Consider the following 18120-nt stretch of genomic DNA (forward strand, 5'->3'; position numbering starts at 1 on the left):
AATATTTTCTTATAAACATTATAAGACTGGTAACAGCAATTACCAGCACATGCTGCACTTCATTTATGTTGCGCTTCCATTCTTGTTTTTTTGCAATATATACAAGTTTGACTAACTTGGAACCATTTTTAAAACTAATCCATCAGCACAAGAATAACTCCATGTCACATTTAGTGTCAGTAATCTTGCAATTTGGTTGCATTTTTTAAATGAATATAATCCCATATCCAATGTCCAAAATTCAACAACCTTGTCCTTTTCTATCCCTTTTCTCTATTTCACAATTTTTTCCCCTTCTCTCTTTCCTCTTTATTTTTCCTGTTCCATCATTTCTCCTCCTCTCAACCCATTCCTTCTCACCTCTCTCTCTCTCTCTCTCTGTTTTTTCCCACGTTTGCTTCTTTTCCCACCAACACTTTTCTTTTTAGGTTCTACAGCAGCAGCAGAACGAACGCGAGAAACAACTTGTTCTCCAGCGGGAGCAGCTGGCCCAGCAGAAGTCCCAGCTAGACCAGATCCAGTCGTTACAGCATCAGCTCCAGCAGCAGCTTGTGGAGCAGAAGAGACAGAAAACAGCTGCTGTAGCTCAGAGCATGCAGGTGAGGGGAGTGAAGAACCCACGTAGATGGCTTATAAATTATGTGACGTACTACATGTTGAAGGCTTCACCTTTTGGACAATATTGTCTGAGAATTTTAGGGTACAGAAAGTTACACAATATGGTACTGGGAGACTCTTACTAATATAGTTTTGGTTTTCTATTTCCTGCTTGACGCTTTCCTTTTTTCTCTATTATGTAACGCATTGCTGATGTCAGAATTTTTTTTCATCTGTAAAATAATCTGTGCATCAAGTCTTTGCACTAAAGAAAAAAAGAATGGCTGTTAACACAATTGACTTCATAACTGATTTTTACATTTACTGTTGTGCGTAGAAACAACTAAAGACAAGGCAGGTTCTCGTTACAGTGACATGTTAAATCATTTTAACAGAGCTACATTTTTAGACTCTACTATTACTGGTTAATACTAGTTAGTTGTATTTACCTATGTCTTTTTAAGTCTTTGTTTTAATTTTCCTTTATTCCTGGTTGTAAGTAATTTAACCACTCGGTGAGGTGCAATTACATGCAAGTCTTTTCGTTCTCTGTTGAGTTGAGGATGGTTGAGGTGGTAGAACTTTTAACAATTGACACCCTTAAAACCCTCTTTGTTTCTACAGCTGGATATGAACGGACAGCCGCTGCACCCTTACGTAGACTCTCAGATGGCCTCCCGTTCCCTCCCCAACTCCTCGTCAGAGATATGTCTGAGGAGCCATGAGGACCACATGGAGACCAGGACCAACATGAGGAAACACAGCTCCATGACCAGGCTGAGCAGGGACAGCTTGGACGGCGATGGAGTGGTGTTCTACGGCTCCCCCCGCAGGATTGTGGATAGCTGCGTGCAGACTGATGACGAAGACGGGGAGGAGAGGTAACTGTGTGTGTGTGTGTGTGTGTGTGTGTGTGTGTGTGTGTGTGTGTGTGTGTGTGTGTGTGTGTGTGTGTGTGTGTGTGTGTGTGTGTGTGTGTGTGTGTGTGTGTGTGTGTGTGGAATGGACTAATGCTTGTGCTTAGAACTTGAGGTGATGGCATTAAAGATGTACATAGAAGTGTGTGTCTGTGTGTGTATGTGCATTTCTTAGGCAAAGCTTACTTTGATGGTCTTCTTATTTTCGTCACGATTCAGTAATTAAAAAAACAATACACAAACTGAGATGAAGATGCAGGCGTTATGAATAATTTACAAAAAAAATTACAGAACAACAATGTCTCATTCCTGAGAGTTTCAAAGGAAAACAGCATCCTACAACACAAAAATATCTGATATGCCATTCACCGTTTGCTGATGTTCAAACTCAAAGGCTGTCTTCAGTATGTGTTTATGTGTTAACATTGTATACTCACAGCCTGTAAATTACATTGTAGTGACCAAAGTATTGATCAAAATCAACAATGTATATTTAATAAACCAATAGAGACACATCATTAACATGATAAACGATTTATTAGATGACTTGACAGAGTGGTCCTGCAGGTATCTAAAAACGAGTTAATTGGCACCCATTTTGTTCGAAAAATTAATTTGCAGCCAATATTACAAATTAATTATTGTTTCTTTCATCTTTTTGTTCCTTCTCTTACCGACATCCCCAGGTACATGATGCGTCATCGCACCAGGAGGCGTGGCCGCAGCGTCGACTGCTCTGTCCAGACAGATGACGACGAGGATAAGGCTGAGACAGATCACCCGGTCCGCCGAAGACGTTCCCGTTTCTCCCGACATTCAGAGTCCAATGCATCTGGAAGCGGATCGGCCGCTTCAACAACTGCAGCTACTGACACCAAAACCGACACATCCAAGATGGTTTCCTCAAGTATTGCCATCCAGACCATCAGGGAAATGTCTTGCCAGACAGAAGTGGAGCACCTGGGAAGAGTCTCCCCAGCGATCCATGTGACAGTACCAGACCCTAATAAAGTAGAGATTGTGCACTACATCTCCGGACCAGAGCGAACCCAGAAAGGACAATCTTTAGCATGCCAGACTGATCCAGAAGTCCAGTCACAGGGTGTTGTAGCTCCCCAGCTCACTGTACCAACCACAGTCAGTCCATATTCTTCCTCTATCAGTACCGGAACACAACAGTCCGGTTCTGCCGACCTTGTAACACAGCAGCGCCAGCAGCAGCACATTGCAGCAAATGCAGCCAAGTTTGAGCGACGCCGCCCTGACCCACTCGACATCAACTACCAGCCTCACAATCACCTCCACAATGAATCAATCTCCAGCATCATCCGGCAGCAGCAGACGGTGCCAAAATCCCCGCAGGTCCTCTATTCTCCCGTCTCCCCAGTGTCCCCGCACCGCCTGCTGGAGAATTCTCTGTCAAGCGAGAGACTGAACAAGGCCCACGTCACACCTCAGCAGAAGTCCTACACAGTCGAGTCTCCCCAGCGACACCCCTCTATGCCCCGACCCATCAAGAGCACCCAGAGGTCCATGTCAGACCCCAAGCCCCTCAGCCCGACCACAGACGAACACACCAAGGCCAGGCTGAACCTGTATCAACAACAAGCACTCCAGAGCCAGGTAAAGTCATTCAAACCAGGCCGACACACGCTCCTTATACGTTATGAATTATGAAGAATGACACAATTAAAATGTATTAAGTACAGTCAAGACAAAACATCTAAACAATGGAGATTGTTCGAAAACGCAACATGATTAATAGAGTAAAACATAGCAATAAATAGACAATATGTTAAGTAGGCAGTGCTTGTAGCTATGGTAGTTGTGGTAAACTCGACAGCTACTGAGGCAAAGTACAGCTGCAATTAAAAGGCTAAAACAGCCATAAGGCCTTAATGCTTAGTTCAAGAATGACTTCTTATATCTAATTATTTTTGGATTACCACATACTATATTTTATTTTATTTAAAACCATATTCTATAGAGTTATGAATTAAAAATAAAATGATAAAAATAAAGATGGTTAAGAAAGTAATCACAACTGGCATTGCCACAACTTTACCCAAAGACCAGTGATACTCAACACATGTTGGTTGTGTGCTTGATTTGTGTGATGAAACTGAGGCACCACCTCAAACACCATTCAGGCTAAATGCTTTGCTTTCTTTTAATATCTGAAATTCTTCATCCTACAGCTCTTAATGCTGGCTAGAGATACAAACAAAACATTGATCCAAAGCAAATATACACATTTGATAAATAAATATAGAAACATCATCAACTAATAAGGAGACATCATCAACAAATAGTTAACAGCCTTGGACAGATCCCTAGTACAAAGCACAGCCATTATCTCTGCTGTTGACAATAGTTTCACTTTTATGTTGTTTATTATTGTCAAAATTTGCCAACGGTATTAATGCTGAATGAATACTGAATAACTTGACTGAAATCATGGCTTTCATCAGATGTTGCCCCTGTTTAAAATTTTTGAGTTCTATGGATGCTTTATGTGCTATGATGACTAATTCCCTTTGTTACTGGTTTTTCAGATGTTAGGATTGTTTTGTTTTCTTCATCCTTTACAGACCTTGTTAAGTTTAACACGTTCCCCATTTGAGACACAACTGACACGCACTCTTACAAAACAACAGCTGCCATGTAAAGTAACATGTAAAGTGGAATCCACTGTTGAGCTTGCTTGTGGTATTTTCGGCCTTTATTCTAGAAACCCAGTGTAAGAAGGTGTCAACAGCCAGCCCACAAACCAACAATGATTATTAAACTAGTTGATACTTCTGTTACTAGATTTATGATGGTACAGAGCAACTTTCTCTCTGGTATCATTTGCATAATTAATACCTAAGTTTAACTGTAATGTAACTATAAAGCACTTACATCTGATTGTGTAGCTAGGGGTAAAACCATCGTAATTCTGTGCATTAAAAACTCCTTAAATGTCATTGGAGGCTCTCTGGCTCACAAAGCAGCAGCAATAAATTTTCAAAATGGAAGCTGTATACTTTACCCTTATTATAGGGTACATGACGGGTTTCTATCACAATGACCATATCTTAAGACCAGTTAAAAGGATCATATAAATAGATTATTAATTATTAATTATAATTACAATGACAATGTCTTTGTTCTTTGCAAATCTATAATAGACACTTTCTAGAAGTGAATAGATTTTTCAAAAAAAACTCTGTATTACCTAATGTTGAGTGATGGAAAAACACTCTATACTGTGTAATACTGGTTTACGTTCAAAGATTCTTCACCCATTATGTTACCAAAGCTTATTGAAGCCACCGTGTTGCGAGATGTAACATTCGGTGGGATTTCTGCCTCACAATTAAACATGTCTTACAATTATTCAAGAGTAATCCCCCTCCTCATTGGCTGTTGCATTATCATGTCACTCCCAAATGTCTGTAGCATCAGGCAAGATAAATTTAACAATACCCACTACTTTAAATGCAGCCTGGAAATGACCAAATACAATTTTTATGAGTTTTCTGTAAAATGGTCCTCCTTCCTCATCAACATTGAGTCACATTGTACTAAATATAAAAACACAGTGATGATTAACCCCTTTGTTATATATACATTTGTCACCCTCTACATTAGTTTCCCTCCGAAGCCTTTGAGGTGTTAGTGTGAGTGTATTTTCACTGCCTACATGCCAAGATTATGTGATTAATAAGTCCCTGAGGGGATTTCTTTTTATGTTGCCGCCTCCACACAGATTGACATGATAAACAACACATGACACACTATGATCACAAATTCAAAAGGCAGCTAACATGGTTGTTAGGAAAAAGCATACATCATTTACACATAGTAAAAAAACAAAGACGAACCCACATTCATTGTGGCGGTCATATCATTCAAGACACTGATCAGTCACAGGAAAACATTGACTCATCTGAAAAAGATACAAGTACTTGGCTGGTTTTTACAAGAGAAAAGGCAGCCCACATGTGTTTATTATTAGTTCCATATTGGGCTGTAAAAATATACGGTTTAAATCAATAATCAAACCCGCTGATTCATTCCAGAAGATTAATTTCCAAAATTGTCACATTATACATCCCACTTCTTTTGTTGTTCCTTGATACATTTTTAGTGACAAAGTAACTGTACCACTGTTTAGTTTGAAGCAGACCCACTGTATTAGTGCAGTGAAAACAGCCTCAAAATTATTCACTTGCCTGGTTATGACTAATTATAAAAAATATTCCACTCAAAATGTGTTTCCTTCCTTTTCTTTATTTTATTTAGTGAATTTAGTGAACATGATTTGAAACTATAAATTACACGGCACTTGAGATTACATATGTTAATGCAATGAAAAGTACAATACAAATTAGTAAACAGACAAACCAGACCAAGAAGTAATAAGGAAAAGAAAGGGGAGAAATAGAAAAACAAAATGAAACAAAAGACAAAATAAAACATTAAATAAGCAATAACTACATTTTCGTGAAAAATGGGCAGACATTTTTCACTTTCAATCAAAGAAAAATGTTGTCATGAATCACAAAATCCTTAAAGCAACAACTCAGCCAAATGTTACCAAAAAGTTATTATTTCTTTGCTTTAGTAGCAAATGGATCAATGGCATACTGCATCAAAATTTGCCACTAATTTGAATGTTTTTGTATGTCTTCTAACACAAACTCCACTCTTGTTTCCTGTCGTCCTTGTCTCTTTGTCTATGTATCCTTTGTCTCCCTTGTATGTCCCTGTGGTTGCGTCCTCTCCTTGTTTCTTCTGTTCCTTGACCTTTTTTCTCTTTTTGAGTTTTCCTCCCTCTTCCTCCTGTTCTATTCATCTGTGCACATTTGTCCTCTCATTTCCTTCAACTTTCTCCTCCCACCATTAACCCACACCATATTTCACCCTCTAACACCTTTCCTTTTTTTGACCCCTCCCTCTTTTTCTCATTCACCTTACCTATTGCCTGCAACCCTCCATATCTCTCACTCCTTTCTATTCCACTTTCCTCCTTTCCCTGTCTTCCCTTTTATTCCCATTCTCATTCCTCATTTTCTATATTCATCTTTTACTATGTTTTAACCTACTTCCTTCCTAATTCATTTTTGTCCTTTATTTCCTGCCCTCCTATTATCCCTGTCCATTATTCCTGTCAAATTCTTTCTTATCCTTTACCATTTTTCCATCGTCTATCTCTATCTTATTTAACTTCCTTACCATTGTATCCCACTGATTCATCTCCACACTCCCCCATTTGTTTGTTTTACCTCTCCCATCCCTCTCCATGATTCTTTGCCCACCCCTTATTCTCCCATCCTTTCCTCCCTCTCTTTCTCTCTCTCCAGCTGGCAGCCCTACAGCAGAGCTCACTGCTCCGCAAGGTCAAGCGAACCCTGCCCAGCCCTCCTCCAGAGGAGACTGTTACATCAGCTCACCTGCCCATGATGACGCCCGCCCTCCAACAGGTCTACCTGCCCTCTGTGCCCAGCCTCAAGCCCAGCTCCAGGTCCGGCCTGGCCGCAAAGGCCAGCCTTCTCAAAGACCTCACCCACGAGCTGAAGGCCGTGGAGCAAGAGTCGACCAAGCTGAGAAAACAGCAAGCTGAACTGGAAGAGGAGGAGAAAGAGATTGATGCTAAGCTGAGATATCTCGAGCTGGGGATCCACCAAAGGAAAGAGACACTGGTCAAGGAGCGGGAGAGAAGGGATATTGCCTACCTGAGGTGTATGGGGGACACTAGGGACTACATGTCTGATAGTGAGTTGAACAACCTACGTTTAGCAGCTGCCGCTGCATCACATGAGACCAATGGGCTACTAACAAACAGACCGAGCACTGCCCCTCTCAGCCAGTTCACCAGCGACCTCAACACTGCAGCCCAATACCCACCCACCTCATCGTTCATCTCCTGTCAGTACCCCCAGAGCCAGCCAACAGGACTATCTCAACCATCAAGTGTGCCATACCAGTCTTCAACATTCAACCAGCCTCCCTACCCAACAGTGTCACAGTCCCAGGCACTGCCACAGCCCACACCCCTTCAGAGCCATGCCCCCCCTCCTGGACCATCCTACCAGTCTCAAACCTCCTATCCTTCCCACACCTATCCCCAAGCTCAGCCCCCATACCCCCAGACAGATATGGGGTTACCAGCTGCACCTCAGCCTCAGCCTCAGCCAGGGCATACAGGTTTTGGGCCTGCACCACCCGGTCAGCCCCCATACCCCACCCACAGCTCACCCTATCCCAGTGCTGTGTCCTCCTACCCCAGCCAGACCACCCCATACCCAGGGCAACCCCAAGTTGATATCCTGACAGTTCATCCAGGAAGACCTAGGCAGACTTCACTTGCCGATCTGGAGCACAAGATGCCCACCAACTATGAGACGATCAGCAACCCTACAGTTGTGGTCACCACCACAGCGCAGGATGCTTCCTATTCCAGTGTAGCGCCGTCCTATGGTCAGTACTCTGGAGCAACAACCATGGCAAGCTCTTATGGGCCTTATGGCTCAGCACCAGTTTCCAGCAGCTACGGTGGGTACTCCACAATGCCCCCCAGCACCTATGGCCAGTATACGTCAACCTCATCTAATTCATACGCCCAGTACACAACAACCACTGCTAATACTTATGGCTATACCAACACTACAGCCAGCTCTTATGGACAGTACACTTCCACAGTTACCAATGCTTATGGGCACTCTGTAGACAGTCCCTCCACCTACAGCACAGCAGATGGGATGTATGGGGCTCCTGGCTTAGAGCAAAATATTCCAAGGAACTACATGATGATTGACGACGTCAGCGAGCTGACGGCAAAAGACGGGCTGGGCACAACGACAGGAGACATGATGCATCATGGCGGCAGTGGGCGTTACCTGGGCGACATCCACGGCCACAGCACCACCACTGGCAGCACGACGCGTGGGGGAACTGGCAGTTCCCCTTACGGCAGGGCACCCGAGGAGGAATCAGCGATGCAGGAAGAGCTATACGACCACCACGGCAGGGGTAAGAGCAGCTACAGGCACGGACCTCTAGGGGGCAGCAGCAGCAGCGTGAGCGCTAGCATGGGTGGGGGATCCTCCTATTACTATGACTGCGACTACAAACATGGCAGCATCCGCTCCGGGGTACAGAAACCTTCGTCAACCTCCAGAAGCCTTCTGGCTCCTGCTGTCATGTCCTCCAAGCGCAGCAAGCACCGAAAACTGGGGAGTATGGAGCAAAAAATCTCCAAGTTTTCCCCCATTGAGGAGGCTCGGGATGTAGAGGCAGACCTGGCCTCTTATTCCTCGGCGACAGGTGGGGTTTACCCCTCCTCCCACATTCGAGGGCGCCAGCTGATTGAGGATTACGGCTTTAAAAAGAGTGCTTACAACACCGGCAGTGGCTCCACTCAAAGTAGTCGATACTACGGCATGATGGGGGAGGAGGACGATCGGATTTACTACACCTCCACTGGCCGCTCCCGTTCCACCGGCTATGGCATGGACAAGATCTCAGCCAGGGACTATCCTGGGTATCGCAGCCGCTCCTATGAAAGGGACGACCGCTCCTACCGGTCTGGCTACAGGGGACATCACCCAACCCGGCAGTACTCTGAAGAGGAGAGCCCACTCAGTCCCTTGGGGAGGTTCATGGGTTCTGGGCGATCTTCAAGCTTAGGTCCCGACCCGAATGACAAAAGCAGCAGTAGATATCATTACTATTACGGCCAATATGGTTCCAGCCACTCGCTGCCAGACGTTCAAGACCACATACGGGACCTTCCCCGGACCCACGTCTACAAATCGGATGATACATACATTATAGACGATTATCATTGTGCTGTGTCAGACAGCGAAGGTAATTGTGGGAGCTAAAATCCCACACAGTCTCACTACCTACTACTGCCCCATCGTTTATCTAAACGTCCCCCACCCACCCAGAGGCTAGGCTTAGTAAGGCGAAACAGAAATTAAAAAGACAGACAGAGATAGTCATTGCATGCTGATGTTTTCTTCTTCCTGAAAGTCACTTGGAGCTCTTTTATCAGTGGACTGCTGTCTGTCTGTCTGCCTGCCTGTCCGTCCTTCCGCCTGTTCGTCCAGTCGTCTGTCTGTTCAATACTCGCATGGTTCTACGGCGTGGTCGTTGTCGTCATTCGCTACACTCTGATTCACTTGAAAGGTCTTTGCACGCCACAGATGTGTTGTTTTTCTTTACAGGGTTCTATCTTTAATTATGTCTTTGGTATTATTGTTTTGTTTACATGTGTTTTGATTTATTAAATCTTTCTGTACACTGCAAAACAATCCCTCATGGTCAGTTCAATATTCAAACTCAGTCTTTTAAAGAGGCCTGGTATTATTGTTTCACTGCAAAAATGTACCAAACTCATTGTCAAAAAATTAAAAGGAGGAATATTCAAATGGCTTGGCATGGTAGTTGTTTAAAGTAATTTGTGAAGCATTAATTTTCTTCCAGGTCATTTGCTTTAAAATTTAAATTCAAGCAGACTGTTTTGCAGTGTTTCTTTTATCTTGTTGATATAGTCTTGTATTTTGTGAAGCTGACATGTTGAGTGTATACTGCATGATTGTAAAACTTTTATTTTTATTTTCTGCCTTTCTTTCTGTGTCCTCCCCACCTACTCTTTTCTTTTGCATGCTGTCGGTCTTCTTCTTCCTGCCTTCTTCCTCCTTTCAGCCTGCATGCCGCTGTCTCCAAACGACATGGAGATTGACTGTGATCTGCTCTCGGTTTCCAAAGCCTACCATCTGGGCCAGGAAGAAACTGACTGGTTTGAGAAGCCACGCTCCAGTTCTCGACACTACGGCAACCACTCGTCTGGAAGGAGCCGGCACAGTGTCAAACACACCTACCATGATTACGATGAGCCTCCTGAGGAGGACCTGTGGCCCCAGGATGAGTATGGCCATGGAGGGCGACACTCATCATCCCGTGACCAGAGACACCATGGCACTTCTAGCCGCCACTCGTCCTCATCACGTCATTCAGATGAGCCAAGGTCCACGAGGTCATCTAAGGGGCAACCCAAAGACCCATCAATGCGCCACGACCCTTCAGGACGATCTTCATCATCGGGAAGGCGTGGTGAGTCAAGGTCTGGAGCGTACCACTCTTCGGACTACTCCCGGGATCCATCTGGGCACCATCATGGCCAACGGTCCTCCAGACAGGGAGACCCACACAGGTCCTCCCGCAGCAAGTCCCAGGGGCCAGTAGATATGCAGGGCCAACCACCAGGTACATGGAGTGCACCTTCACGCCTGACATAGAAACTTGTACAAACTTTTTATTTCATAAATGTACCCCACAAACCTAAACTACATTTCCCAAACTGTGGCAGACCCTCAAAGTAGGAGGCAGAAATATTTAATAACCCCTGTTGTTCAGTGATTATGATGGTCTCTTAGAATCAACCATCCCCTCAGGGATCAACAGTTTTTAATTAATTATATCAAGCGTAACTTTTTGAAGTAAATGTTCTCTCTGAAGGCAGCACAGTGGCTGTGGTCTTAGCAGTGTACTCATTAAATCACTGGTTTGATCTTTGCTCACAACATTTGTTGCATGTCATCGTCTCAATAGGTTAGGTTAGGTTAGGTAGTTACTTTATTAATCCCCGAGGGGAATTTTTTTTCGCTACAGCAGCATACAGAAGCAATAAGATAATAATAGAATAATAGAAAAGCAATAAAATAGCAGTAAATACTGCTTCTACTGTCAATTGCTGCTTGTGTACAGTAATAAAAACTGAAATCTTATTATGAAAATAGGGGAACTGTAAGTTAAATATTCCAGGTCCTTAATCAGCAGAACTCTTATATTCTGTTCTGATATTCTGTTTAGTTTTGTACTATCTGGGAGAAAATGTGACTGACGAATTTCTGTCCTGTGTTTTTGTTTTGTGGGAAGTTAGTTAGTTAGTTAATTTTGGAACAATGAGAACAAACTTTTCATTAAAAAAAAAATCCATCCTCTTTTTCTCCATCCAGGCTCCTCCAGGTCTGGCAGCAGCTCTGCCCGGGCCCAGGGCTCCGCCGGCGGGCCTACAGGATTAGGCCGACAGGGAGGTCCAGGTTCCCAGACAGATGGGACTCAAGGACAGAGGACCCAGCTCCAACAGCAGGCCCAGACAACAGCGGCCAGGCCGGGGCAGCCCGGTACCACAGCAACCACCGGCCCTCAGCAGCAGCCCCCTGCTGGGACAGGACAAGGCATGGGCATGGGCATGGGGATGGGCATGGGTATGGGGCAGGGCCAGGCCAAGCCAGGGCAGATGGGACCAGCAGGTGGACCAATGGGCCAGGCCAGACAGACAGGTCCAACAGGAACCACAACACCCACCATGGTGAGTACCCGGAGAGAAGACGCCTCAGAAAGAGAAACTGAGGATGTTAACAGGATTTGCAGACGTTGTTTCTTTTTGATTGGACAAAGAGACAGAATGATAATGAAACCAAGAATATGGTTATTTTTTCTCTTTTAACAAAAAAATAACCAGATATCTTTACAATACAATTAAAATGTTGTTTATTGACATTTAGAAATACATTCCTTTCAGATCTAAAATAATCAGTTTTAAGTTTAAGATCTGTGATTGAAATTGTGAAACAAGAGAAGCATGGTATATGCTGTATATCCTTCTTGTGGTAGCAATAAGAGCTGTGTTCCAATTGGCATACTTGCGTACTAAAACTCATTATTTTGAGTGCACACTGACAAGTATGGAAACATGCAGTGCACTATAAGTACCCGGATGGTGCACTCAAAACGGTCCAAAAAATGAGTGTGAAAAGCTGGACACTTTCCACACTCAACGGATGCCATCTTGGCAGGAGGAAAGGGAGGGAACAACAACCTAAAGTATTTTTTCACGAGCACGGACCACAATCTCGAATACTGAGTATACATGTTTTATTGATCATTTAGAGTGGTGATGAATGGTTAAGGGAGACAGAGCTAAAGTGAGAGTTAGCGGTTTGGACCTCGCAGATCCCCATGTTACCTATGAGGGAGACAGAAGGATAATGATAATGATAATAATAAGTAATAATAACTTTATAAGAGGGAGGGAGGATGGGATATGGAAAACGAGAACATACAGCGTACAGTGGGTAGGTATTTATAGACGTACAACCGTAAGTGGGGGAGTGATTGAGGTGTGGTCCTGCTCCCGAAATTCACTGTTTCCACACCAAGTACCACTATACCGCTGGATAGAGGCATCAGTGTGTTTATTGTGTTCATTGAACAGAGGCGTTTATTTTCTGGTAAAAACAGTTAAAGCCGGCAGATGTGTAGGCAGGTGATGCATTCAGATGTTACAGTTGTTTCCGGTAAGTGCAGACAGGCAGTGTGCAGTTTGAGACAACACTACCCTGTCGAAATTCAAGCACCAGTACAAGTGAAGAGTCCTAACATGTAAGAGTACTATATCTTAGTGTACTGAGGGAAGTAGACCATTTGGATCACAGCCATTGTCTTGCAGGACTAAATTACCACAGAGGATGGTATTATTCGTCATAGATTCACCTGTCTCTCAGTTTTTTGTTATGGAAATATTACTCTGTAATCTTTATACAACAAGCTTGTTTTATTTGTCTTGTGAGGTTAAAAAAAAATGTATTTCACAATCATGATGAAACCGTTTTTTGAATACCTATTTTGTCATTTTAATGTACCAAACCATTTTGTGTCAGTCATTCAATCCTTCAGTTTATCCAAGTTTTCAGCCTGTCCTCCCGCTCACCCGTTGCTTCCCTCCGTGCTCCCAGAGATTAAATTGTGCTCCATCTCCTTCCAGTTCAGATAGTTTATTAAAATTTGACTGTGCATCTGTTGGCAGGCTTTATCTAACACTGTGATTAACACAGAGGCAGCTGATAACTCAATGTAGCTGATTCACTGTCTGCTAGACGCTCAAGAAATTGGCACTCCAAAAGTCTCCCTGCAAAAATCTATTCTTACCCTGCATTTACTCCCTAATCAAAAATCCATGTAAATCTATTTTCCAGTCGGGTGTGAAAATGTGACTCTGACATTTAACGCAAAAGTAGAGATAGTTTAATGATTCTCTTTGTTCTATCTTTAGTAAATATATGAATTTGTTCCAAGTCCAGAAAGCCACTGTCGCCATGTCAGTTATTACCATCCCAAAATTATTTATTATGTGCTTTCACTGCTGAATGTCGCTCATGATTTTCATATTGCTGCATTGTCGTATGGTCAGCGGGAAAGTGAAAAGTGAAATAACTCATACGGCCTGATATCAAATTATGCAGGAACTGATCCTGGAAATTATTCTGAAAGCTCTGACAGTAAACTATAAACAGTGAATAGTTTCTCTTTTGATTATTATTCAGACTGCAAACACATTATTATTATTATTATTAACTTTATTTATATAGCACCTTTAAAAACAGAGTTTACAAAGTGCTCTACAGAGAAGAAAAGCATAGTCAAACATAACGTCAATACTGGTAAACATTTAAGAAAACAGGAGGCAAGAAAAGACCATACCATAAAGGTAATGAATACAACAAAACCAAACAAATAACCAAAACGAGCAAATAAGAATTTTGTCATACTGTGACATAAAATAAGCTAAGAGTTCGGCAAACTCGTGGATAAAAAAATACTGTTTGGCTTTGGCAGTCTGTAGATTATTAAAATGATGACAGGTGCTTTTGAGTTGACCATAAAACCAAGATGTTCAAAAGATGTAAAGTTACTACATAAGATGGGAGTGCATTTAAAATATTTTCTGTGAATAACAGCAACCCCCCCTCCCCTGCCTGACAGCTGGGGTTGATGAAGGTGTGTAAAATCAGGGGGGGTTTCCTCTATCAGAGGACTGCAGTCTCCCTCAGATAACCATGTCTCAGTGATAATAATAATAATAAAAAAAAGTCCAGTTTGTTATAGGTAATAAAATCATGGCATAAAAGAGATCTGATGTTTAAAAGACCAAAGTTTGCCAGATTGCTATTATTTGCAGATAGTAAGGGATGTTACAGAGGAACTCTAATCAAATTATTATAATTAGCAGCAGCTGGGTGTGATACTGAGCGTGCTGCAGTGAATCTGTGGTAGGAAATGATGGTGGTAATAAAAGAAGGTGTACCAGTCCTGTTTTGGAGAGTGGCGTCGGCAAGAGGAGTAGGGGTTGCTGCAACATGTCCTACCGTGCCGCCGTGTCATTTCTTCAGTGCAGAGTCCACGTTCTCAGACAGCATCTGGGATCCCCTTCTGTTCGGGTGGAGGCCATCGCGCTTCATAAGGATGGGCCTCCAATATTTGGTCCATTGTGTAATTAAAAACATTGACTAAGTGGCTGTAAATAATGAAATGCTGTATGCAGCAATGTGCATCATAATGCACGACCTCTGTTTGCTGCAGCTAAACTGGCATCTGTGGGAAACAAATGCAGAATATTATTTGATAATTTGACAGCAGCCTAATGTCTGTCATGTCAGGATTATTCATGCAGTGTTTCTTCTTTTTTTTTTTTTTAATATCAGTGGCACAGGGAGCTTTACAGAAAACAGAGGACACAAAGTAAGAACATAAAAACGAGGGAGATCAAAAAGAGCAAATACTGGATCATATTTCCTGTGTTCAGATAGTCCCAGCTGTTACAGTGATGGATATCAGAAACAGTCTGGTCTGCATCATACCCCGAGCAATTCTTATTCTTATTCTCAGCCACTGTAGTTCAGTCCTCAGATGTTGCGTGCAGAGCTGAAAATTGAAAACACAGCAACACAAAAGCTTTGTCCCAGCTCACAGTGACACAGCAGAAATCTACAATCCCAAACCAGTCCGCTCAGACAGAGAAGAGGTGAGGCAAGGAGACAGGAATATGGAGGATCTGTGGGAAACATTTGTAAATGTCTACCGCGAGTCAAAACACACACCGCTCAACTAAACTTTACAGCTAAAGTTTTGACTCTTCATGCTCCTCGTGTGACAGTAAAGGCAGATTTGACTGACTACACCAGCAGAATGAATACAAGCATTTGTACCTGAATGTTTACTTGACTCAGCCTTTAAAAATCTAAACTCTGGTCCATTTACTAGTTTTTCTCCAGAGCTTTAAACTGCATCTCATGGTCTTCATCATCGGATAGTGTTGGCTCAGTCATGGAGTCTGTAGCGTTACAACAATGGATGCAAATGCCAACTGTTTAAAGTGAAAGTATGAAATACGTATTTAATAGATACAAAGTCTATCAGCCCTTACAGAAAAAAGAGACAAGAGTTTCCCATGTTTTCCACATGGTACACATGTGATCACATTAATGACACGTTTACCAGATATTGCAATGATAACATGGGGAAAACATGAAAAGATTTTCACATGGGAATCTACATGGGCTTCACACATTCCAAATGTGTTCCAAAACCACTTGTTTCCCATGGGCAGGATACTTGTTTCACATGTGCATAATCACGTGTCATGTGGTCACATTCATTTTTGCACATGTGAAATTCATCTGGTCTTTCTGTAAGGGAGAAACTGTCAATTTGACAGTTTGGCTTATAAATTCTGGATTTAAATCTAAACATACATTTAAATAGATTTTCAGCTCTCCTCAGATCTTTTGGATATTTGAACTGTGGTAATGGTCAAATCAGTTAAATGTGCACGTCATCATGCAATCTATACTGTATAATGAATGTCTCCCTTGCCAACCACTGCTGTGTCTGGTTGGTTCGCCAGCAGCTGCTTCTCTGTCTGGAACTTCAAATCCCACCAGATCTGAGCTCTGCTGTTCTCATCCACTCCCTGTGGTGTGTCCCACTGGGACTCAGGGACTTCTCGCCCAAACTCGGCATAAATGTTCCTGTACACTGATCCCGGCCACTCGGTTATGCCTCTCAGTGTACACTGACCCAGCTTGCACAGCTCGCACCTTAAGTCCTGTCTGCTGTGGTCGATTGCTTTCTCTTTGCATACGTATATAAATATATATATTTCTGAATAACCCTCTGAGCAGAAGCAATCTCTTCTTTTTTTTTAACAGGAATCCTCATATTGACAGCTGACATTGTTGAAACTCATCATTCAGTGAGCTGTCACAACACAACACAACACAACAAGGGAGCAGCTCTGTCTGCCGTCTCCTTTCTGTCTCTCCGTCTCTTATCTCTGTTTCTGTCTGTCTTCACCTCTTCCTCTATTTTTATTTTCTACTGTCTCACTCTCTCATTCAGGTTTTATTTGAGTAAATGAATCCTGCGTCTCTCTCATCCCTGCCTGCTACCAGCATTGTGATCACATCCCCCACTGTTTTTCAATTTCCAACAGTTTTACTGTGAAAGGAGGGTAAATACTGACATGTTTGTGTTCCTACATGATGAGCTTTCTCTCTTTCTCTCTCACAGCAGACCAAGATCGACACACCTCCGGCAACAGCGATTGGCGCAAAAGCAGCACCCGTTATGGCCTCAAAGGCTGCCCAGCCCCCGCTCACAGGCATAGGTACTGTACACTCATCACGCACACATGCACAAACACACACACACACACACTTACACAACACAGAGACTCCTACCACTCCCACGTCTTGCCAGCTGCTGCTCACTATGTCTAAATTATGTAACCACCTTGTGCTGTTTCATCTAATCTGAGATTAATCTGCACATAATCCCACAGAGGAAAACACACAGGAGGGATTTCACTTCATGGTTGTAGATCAGCCTGAATGTGCCAAGACATGTATGTATAATGAGTTAGTCATGTAGTTTGGTATTAAGTAATTCAGTTACTTTCTTGAGTAGGTCGGCAGTCAGCCAGTCTGTATGTAGTAGGGAATTCTGGGAAATTCTGCAGGACACAATTCTTGTTTTAAGCAGTGTGGTAAATGAATGTGTTGAGGTAGTGTGTTCACTGTCATGTCACTTTATGTTCCATTTTACCATCAATATATATATATATATATATTTATGACATTATTTAAGGGCAGGGTCTCTCCAGAATTTTAACTATTAGCTGATTTAATTAACAGATGATTGATAGGCAACAATTTTGACAATTTATCAATTGGTTAAATAATCTTTAAGCAAAAATGCCAACTAAATCACTGGTTCCACTCACTCACAATATTAGCTAGACTCTTCCTATATAAAAATTTTAAAAAAAACAACCCATTTTAGAGAAATTACTTTAACAGAAAAGACCATTTGTGTTTTTCCTATTTTTCTTTTAGGTACCTGTTTATTTAGATAAATAAGTAATGACAATATTTATTAGTTTCCAGCCATAGATATTTCCCTGTCCAGTAACACACATGAAGTGTTAACTGTTTGCAGGATATTATTTTCAGGCTATTTTAGAAATATATATTAAAAAAAAACCCACAATGTAATCCATTTTGTCCTGCTTGTTGTGATAATTGGGTTGCACAGTTAGGAACATCAAAAGGCAGCAAGTATTATAGTGAAATATTCACTTAGTTATCCAAGTAGCCAGTCAGTCTGTTTTTCAGTTAATTGTTTCGGTGAGGTTTTAGTTATAGTCAGTTTTCCACTGAGGACTATAAATCAGCATTGGATGCTGCCGGTTAGTTGGACTTCTCAATTATGC

At 42.4% G+C, this 18120-nt stretch overlaps 1 protein-coding gene across 5 annotated transcripts in view; it reads left to right on the forward strand.

Annotated features, from left to right (window-relative positions):
* The window catches only part of bsna (bassoon presynaptic cytomatrix protein a), a 162485-nt gene that overhangs the window by 128019 nt on the left and 16346 nt on the right, over positions 1–18120 (forward strand). For 2 of the 5 annotated variants that reach the window (XM_069693893.1, XM_069693895.1), the window contains 7 exons: positions 429–599; positions 1222–1478; positions 2201–3137; positions 6863–9368; positions 10275–10772; positions 11525–11880; positions 16923–17016. In XM_069693893.1, the coding sequence (XP_069549994.1) occupies positions 429–599; positions 1222–1478; positions 2201–3137; positions 6863–9368; positions 10275–10772; positions 11525–11880; positions 16923–17016 (4819 nt within the window). Of the gene's footprint in view, positions 1–428; positions 600–1221; positions 1479–2200; positions 3138–6862; positions 9369–10274; positions 10773–11524; positions 11881–16919; positions 17017–18120 lie in introns of all 5 variants that reach the window. The other 3 variants (XM_069693894.1, XM_069693892.1, XM_069693896.1) reach the window with 2 other exon arrangements.

This window comes from Brachyistius frenatus, unplaced genomic scaffold (genome assembly GCF_029030835.1).
Source record: "Brachyistius frenatus isolate BFR_SWC_R1_liver_20210118 unplaced genomic scaffold, ASM2903083v1 Contig_16, whole genome shotgun sequence".
NCBI classification, from domain to species: Eukaryota; Metazoa; Chordata; class Actinopteri; family Embiotocidae; genus Brachyistius; species Brachyistius frenatus.